The following is a 7770-nucleotide window of genomic DNA, read 5'->3' as shown; positions in this document are numbered from 1 at the left end:
CGTTTCGGATGCAACATGACTTTGAGTTTGGAAGGTATTGTTGGATTTTCAGTTGATGTCAATGGGGAAGGAATAGACTTGTACAGCTGGTGGACGAGCATGGGCTCAGGTGAGTTTACTAAACTCGTGGTAGTTATATCCGGTGTAGCGTCGTTGGAGGATGTCGACTTGGAATATCACAGGTGGGTTATCTCCTGTGAGTAGGTTAGCGGTTGTGTGATATTGATAAAGTTTCTACGAAGAGTTCTACTTACTAGTCGGCAAAAGGTCGAATATACGATTGTGGCTAATAATTTGGAATGATAATGAAACTTTTAACAAGAGACTACGAGAAATTTGGCGGGTTGGCAGTGTGAGATCATGGTAATTGAGAAGGAGGAATCTTTGTGGGTTCTACATTATATGATGGTAGCTTAAAGCTAAGTGGGGGAGCCCACCGTCTACAATTAGATCGTGTGGTTGTCTGCTTGTGCCGTTTTTGGTTATCGGTGCATTGGTGGGTTACTATGACTAAGAAAATAAAACATCAGGGGAAATTCGAGCGGAGAACTTGATGAATGTGTGTTATACTTCGCCTTATCGATTCATGTGCAGTTTTGGGAAGACTCGGAGTTTATGCTTCTTGTGGATGTGAGGTACAAGGAAAATAATTCAGACGGTTGTTTCTTTGGAAGTGTTCATGTGCTATCAGCACACTAGAGTTAGGTTATATATTCGGGACCAAGTCAGAATGGGTGACTCTCCACAGCGGCTCTAATGGGTTCAAGAATGTAAGCGCGGTATTTAAGGATTTTTGGGTTTGTTAGGTTACTGAAGACTGGGATCTTGTAGAATAGTGTGAAGAATACTCGGGGAATTTTCTATGTTATCATCAGGTCTACGAGGTAGTATTGTAGGAATGGGAGAAATAGCTTCAGATTTGCGAAAGGTCTTGCAGAATGGGTGTACCAGTTAGAGATGCTATTGTGCGCTTGATGAGGGTATGAGACAGTTTATGATGATCGAGTCAATGTGGTCTCGTGATTCGGGTCACTCGGGATAAGTGCTGATTGAGTTCGTTATGTTTTTGAATGGAGCTATTATTACTTCTAAGACAAGTCAAGAGTAAATTGGAAGAAGTTAGGTCGGATAATGGTTTGAACCAGCATGATTGTGGCAATGATCAGTTTTTTCGGTGTGTAAGTTATACGGGTGATTTGTGGCGATACATGCGGGCTTGACAGCCACCATAATTTGATTGATTTGGGATGTATTTGATTCTAATGGCCTTGTTATGTGTAAATGGATCCCGGAAGAGTTGTGACGATTTAGACCACAACTTTGAGGTTTGTATTTTCTTCGGTTATGGGAATTTAGTTATGTATTGCAATGGTTCTTCTGAAATAAGTTAAGTGAAAGGGTTCTAGCCAATGAAGTGTTTATTCTACTAGTAGTACAGGGGTTATGATGAATTCTTGTACTCTCACATAGCAGCATGATAGATGCAGTGAGCGGAAAGGCATCCCGAAATACGATGGAACGACCAAGCGCAGCTCGATTACCAATTCCCAAAAAGTTCAAAATACCTGACATCCCGAAATATGATAGAATGACTGATCCGTGTGACCATGTTACTGCATTCACCACGGGAGTAAAAGGCAATGATTTAACCAAGCAAGATATTGAATCTGTGCTGGTCAAAAAGTTTGGGGAAACACGTACCAAAGGAGCGTTAACATGGTACTCTCTTTTACCTGAAAATTCTATTGGTTCTTTTGCTGAGCTTGCAGATCTATTTATAAAATCACACTCGGGTGCACAAAAAGTTGAAAAGAGGATGGAGAATATATTCAAAGTAAAGCAAGGAGATACAAAATTGCTTCGAGAATTCGTAGACAGATTCCAATGTGAAAGAATGTTGCTACCAAGAGTACCTGACAATTGGGAAGCTATGGCATTTGCAAGCAATTTAAACGAGAAAAGTTCAGAAGCTACGAGGAGGCTTAAAGAGAGCCTACGAGAATTCCCTGCCATGACATGGAATGATGTTTATAATAGGTACAGTACCAAGTTACGGATCGAAGAAGATAGCTCAGTCATGAGTTGAAGAAAAAACAGGTTCGAGGCGGTCAGAATCTGAGAAGAGGTCCGGTAAGAATAGGTACGAGCCTTATATAGGACCTTCGGGGCGAGAAGCTCGTTCCAAATTCGAAAACGTGTGGGCTGATCACAGGTTCGCAAATAAAGATTCAAGTTCGTCATCGTCGAGATTCAGAAAAGATCGAGGTGAACGTAGCAGCGATGCTAATACAAACGTAAGGATTGGGGACTACAATTTTAACGTGAGTACCTCCGAGTTGGTCGTTGTTTTAATAAGCATGTGGGATAAGGTACGATGGCCTAAAGAGATGAGATCAAATCCAAATAGAAGAAACCCAGACTTTTTGTGCGAGTTCCATAATGATCACGGCCATAGAACATCAGACTGCAGATTATTACAAGGTGAGGTGGAATATTTATTGAAGCAGGGCTATCTGACGGAATTGTTCAACGAGAAAGACAAACAAGCTTACATGAAAAATAGGCAAGAGCCCCCAAAACCTCCGTCTCCAAAGAGAACAGTAAATGTGATAAACAGCGGAGAAGAAGTCAACGGCGTAACCTATACAGTCGCGAGAAAAATAACAAAGTTCATAATAACTCACGGTAAGCGAACTCGCCAAGCTCTGGAAGACGGCAACATAACCTTTGATGATGCAGATGCCAATGGATTAATGATTCCTCACAACGATGCACTGGTAATATCTTTACTTATACATGATACTAATGTAAAACGAGTTTTGATTGACCCAGGTAGCTCTGTGAATATCATTCTATTACGAGTGGTGAACGAAATACTGATGGGTGATCATGTAGTTCCAAAAGCACGTTCCTTATCTGGGTTTGATAACTCAACCGTTATTACAAATGGCGAGATTGAACTAAGCACATACGCAGAAGGGGTCATCAAAGGAACAAAATTTCAAGTGATAGACAAAGATATGGCCCATAATGTGATTCTTGGGAGGCTGTGGATTCATGATATGGATGTTGTGCCATCTATATTACATCAGGTTATCAAATTCCCTTCAAAATGGGGAATTCAACAGATTCAAGGAGATCAACAAACTTCAAAGAGCATCGATTCGGTGATACAGCTAAGTCAAAAAGATACGAGTGCACGTCAAAAAGATGCGGGTGCAAGTGAGAAAGATGCAGTAAATCAAATTTCAACAAAAATTGTATCAAAACAAACAGACGTGGACTCCATACCAGATGTAATTCAAGAGCTAGAGGAGAACGAAAACATTAAAACAACGATAAGCTTGAAGTTGTTCCACTATTTGAACAATGGCCAGATCGAAGAATTCATATCGGAGCAAGGTTAAACCTAGAAAGGAGAGGTAAGTTAATTGAATATTTAAAAGCTAACGCGGATTGTTTTGCATGGTCCCATTCAGATATGACAGGTATACCTCCAAAGGTGATAACTCATAAATTAAATGAAGATCCATCATTCATACCTGTCAAACAAAAGAAGAGGAAGCAAGGATCATTCAAAAATCAAGTGATCATTGAAGAGGTACAGAAACTCTTAAAGATAGGTTCAATACGCAAGGTAAAATATCCTAATTGGTTAGCCAATACTGTGGTAGTTCCGAAAATGAACGGTAAATGGAGAGTTTGTGTAGATTACACTGACTTAAATAAAGCATGCCTGAAGGATTCATTCCCTTTACCACATATAGATCAATTGATTGATGCTACCACGGGCCACGAATTATTAATCTTTCTAGATGCGTATTCTGGTTATAATCAAATAAAAATGGACCCCTTAGACGAAGAAAATACTTCATTTATTACAAACATGGGGACTTATTGTTACAAAGTCATGCCTTTTGGCTTGAAAAATGCTGGAGCCATGTATCAGAGGTTGGTGACCAAGATGTTCCAAGAACACCTGGGGAAGACGATGGAAGTGTACATTGATGATATGTTGGTCAAATCTACACAAGCGGAAGATCATTTTCAACATCTTTCATTTACCTTCGAGATCCTCCGCAAATATAATATGAAAATGAACCCAGAAAAGTGCGCTTTTGGTGTAGCTTCAGGTAAGTTTCTAGGCTTTCTCGTATCTAATAGAGGAATTGAAGTAAATCCTGCACAGATTAAAGCTATTGAAGAAATACCTGATATACTCACAAGCAAAAAAGAGGTACAAAGATTGACAGGTAGGATTGCAGCTCTAGGAAGATTCATTTCAAGATTTTCAGAGAAAACCTTTAAATTCTTTTCAGTATTGAAGAAGCAAAATCAGTTTGAATGGACTGAGAAATGCTGACAAGCCCTCAAAGATTTGAAGGCATACTTAATAAATCCTCCCCTACTGTCTAAACCAAGGGATGAAGAAAGACTATTTGTATATCTTGCAGTTGCAGAAGTAGCTGTAAGTGCAGTTTTAGTAAGGGAAGACAAAGGTAAACAATTTCCTATTTATTATGTTAGTAAATCTTTATTAGATGCTGAAACGAGATATCCTCATCTAGAGAAACTAGCTTTATCATTAGTCATGGCAGCTAGGAAATTGAGACCATATTTTCAATACCATCCTATCTCCGTAGTAACTGCATATCCATTAAGGAATATTTTGCATAAACAAGAATTGTCAGGCAGACTAGCCAAGTGGGCAATAGAACTAAGTGAATATGACATTATTTATCAACCTAGAACAGCAATAAAATCTCAAGTTTTAGCAGATTTTGTCGCAGATTTTAATTCAAAAATAATTCCTGAAGTAGAAAAGGAATTACAAATTTTTACTAGAGCTAATCCAGGTACGTGGACTTTATTTACTGATGGCTCTTCAAATGTCAAAGGAGCCGGTTTAGGTATTGTCTTAATCTCACCCTCACGTGAAAGTATAAGACAAGCAATTAAATGTTACCCCATTACTAACAATGAAGCAGAGTATGAAGCTGTAATTGCAGGTTTGGAACTAGCACAAGAATTCTCCATAGAGCAAATCATGATTAAAAGTGACTATCAACTGGTAGTCAATCAGATGCAGGGAACTCTCCATAGACTTGGGGATTGCGAACGCCGAAGGCCGGGCAGTGATGCATCGCAAATGCGACCACCCGGCCGCGAACGCAAGTATGGTTTTTGGGCAGTGGCAATTTTGACCTTCGCGATTGTGAGGCATTTTCCCCGATCGCGAAGAAGGGATCACCTGGCAGACTTGAATTTTAATACTGGACTTAGTGTCTTTTCTCTCATTTTCCACTTGGTATTAGATGATTTTGAGCGTATTTTGTGGGGGATTTTCATCAACATCAAGAGGTAATTGATCCCTATCAATTCTTGAGTTAAATACATGAATTTTGAGTAGATTTAACATGAAATTAAGGGGAAAATTATGGGATTTTGTTGGAACCTAGGGTTTGGTAAAAATAAGATTTGACCACAAAATTGATTATGGAATTGAAAATAAATTATATATTTGAGTTCGTGAGGTCATGGGTAATATTTATATTCGAAAATTTTCAGAATCCACATATGTGGGCTCGAGGGTGATTTTTATGGACTTCCCGAATGTGGTTGGGAAATTAGTTTAATAGCTAAATCATGAACTTTTGAGCATATATTTATTAGTTTATACGACTCTTGATTAGTTTCAGAGTCCTCAGCGTCGTTTGAGGAGCTCTAGTGAGGTTGAAGAGCCGGATTGAGGACTTGGAATCAAGGTAAGTCTCTTGCCTAACCTTGTAAGAGATAACTTATCCCCTTAGGTGTGTTAATTGTTGTGTGCTACTTGTTGTGGGGAGATACGTATGCACGAGGTGACGAGAGTCCGTACATAGCTATATTCATGATATATCCAGGTAGACTTAGATTCACATCACGCCTTTAATTGTGCTATTTGTATATATCATGTGTATTGATTTTCTTGATTATGACGGAGATTAAGGATTTGAATAGAGATACCGATTTAGCCTCTTACTTTGGAAAACTTGGGAAATATTTGATGAACTATGAATCTGTGTCTTCTTGACTCGCATGTACTTCCGCGAGCGAGGTAAAATTCTCTACTCTTATGGGTTCGGGTTGTTCGCCTCGGTAGTGAATTGAATTACATTTATGCGATCGAGTCGTTCGCCTCGCAGCTTTGTGCTTTATACTTGAGAGTGGATTAGGTTTGTAACAGTTGAGTTAGCGCCTTCAAGGCCAGTTATGACATGTTTAGTGATTTGATATAGACTCATGTGTGAAAGTACTGTAATTACTTTTATTTGTTTCGTTGCTACTTGTTGTACATTCCCTATGTCTATTTTATGTATTTTTATTACTGTTTGACCACTAGTAAGTGTCAAGTCGACCCCTCGTTATTACTTCTTCGAGGTTAGACTAGATACCTACTGGGTACGCGTTATTTTTCGTACTCACGCTACATTTCTGCACTGAATGTGCAGGTACTGAGACAAGTACTACCAGTGGTCACACGGGCGCGTAGCTGCACTTCTACGGAGACTTAGTGGTGAGCTGCTTATCTGCAACACCGGAGTCTCCCTCTACCTTGTTTATTATTTCTGTCTATTACCTTTTAGACAGTAGTTGTATTAGTTTTGTATATTTTCTAGATTGCTCATGCACTTGTGGCACCGGCTTTTGAGGGCTTTTAGCATTTATGTACGGTTGTACTTATCATTACTGTCACTACGGTTGATGTATTTCTCACGTTGGTATTTTGTTGAGAAAAGAGTATGTACGATTGCATGAGATCTTACTTATTTCGTTCTTTTAAAAAGGAAACTTTTGTTTTAAAAGTCAAAAAGGGATAACTAAATTGTAGGTTGACTTGTGGGCTTGCCTAACGGCGGTGTTAGGTGCCATCGCGACCTATCACGGATTTTAAGTCGTGATAGCTTGATGTCAGAGCTTTAGGTTCACATACGTCTCACGAGTCATGAGCAGGTCTAATAGAGTCTTGCGGATCGGTGCATAGATATCCGCACTTATCTGTGAGAGGCTACAAGGTGTTAGGAAACTCTTTCTTTATCCCCTATCATGCAGTTAATATTGTGCTAAGTATCTTTCTGTTGATCTCTCACATATGGTGAGAACGCGTACGCCAGATGTACCAGACGGTAGAGGAGTTGCTCCCCCTATTGCTAGAGGCCGAGGCAGAGGTCGGGGGAGGGATCCAGCTCTTGTTAGAGGACGAGGGAATCCTAGAGTTTCTCCCATTGTACCACCAGTGGATCTAGTGGAGGATCCCGTTATTGAGGAGCAGGATGAGACGCCTGCAGCTGAGCCGGCCCCGGTACATTTCATGACTGCATCGGGATTCCAGTAGGTCATAGGCCGTATGCTACGGTTCATGAACTCCATGACGCAGCCTGGTTTATTTCCAGCGGACCCAGCCATATCTCAGGCGAGAAGGGGAGCACACATCCCTACCGCTCAGGTTCTAGGGCATAGTGCTGCCATTTATCAGACCTAGGTGTACTACATACGGGCGGGGTCCAGCCAGTTGCAGCAGCTGTGCCAGGGCCCGTACCAATCGCGACTGTTGATCAACAGAAGCGGCCAGACAGATGGACTAGGTTTCGCCCCCTAACTTTGGGGGTGAGCGGTCAGAGGACCCCCAGGATTCATTGACCGGTGTAAGGATATGCTACGTAACATGGGGATATTGGAGTCTAACGGGGTGGACTTCACCACCTTTCAGCTTGAGGGCAAGGCCCGCAG

General features: G+C 40.6%; 1 protein-coding gene across 1 annotated transcript; it reads left to right on the top strand.

The window, feature by feature from the left end:
- Positions 1 to 1588: 1588 nt before the first annotated feature.
- Positions 1589 to 3407, top strand: LOC104092028 (uncharacterized). Its single transcript, XM_070198049.1, has 2 exons — positions 1589 to 2037; positions 2213 to 3407. The coding sequence occupies exons 1-2, from the start codon at positions 1589 to 1591 to the stop codon at positions 3405 to 3407; spliced, it is 1644 nt and encodes a 547-aa protein (XP_070054150.1).
- The last annotated feature ends 4363 nt before the right edge of the window (positions 3408 to 7770 follow it).

This window comes from Nicotiana tomentosiformis, chromosome 3 (genome assembly GCF_000390325.3).
Source record: "Nicotiana tomentosiformis chromosome 3, ASM39032v3, whole genome shotgun sequence".
Taxonomy (NCBI): domain Eukaryota; kingdom Viridiplantae; phylum Streptophyta; class Magnoliopsida; order Solanales; family Solanaceae; genus Nicotiana; species Nicotiana tomentosiformis.
The sequence above is the reverse complement of the archived record's forward strand: the minus strand, read 5'-3'. Positions and strand labels throughout refer to the sequence as shown.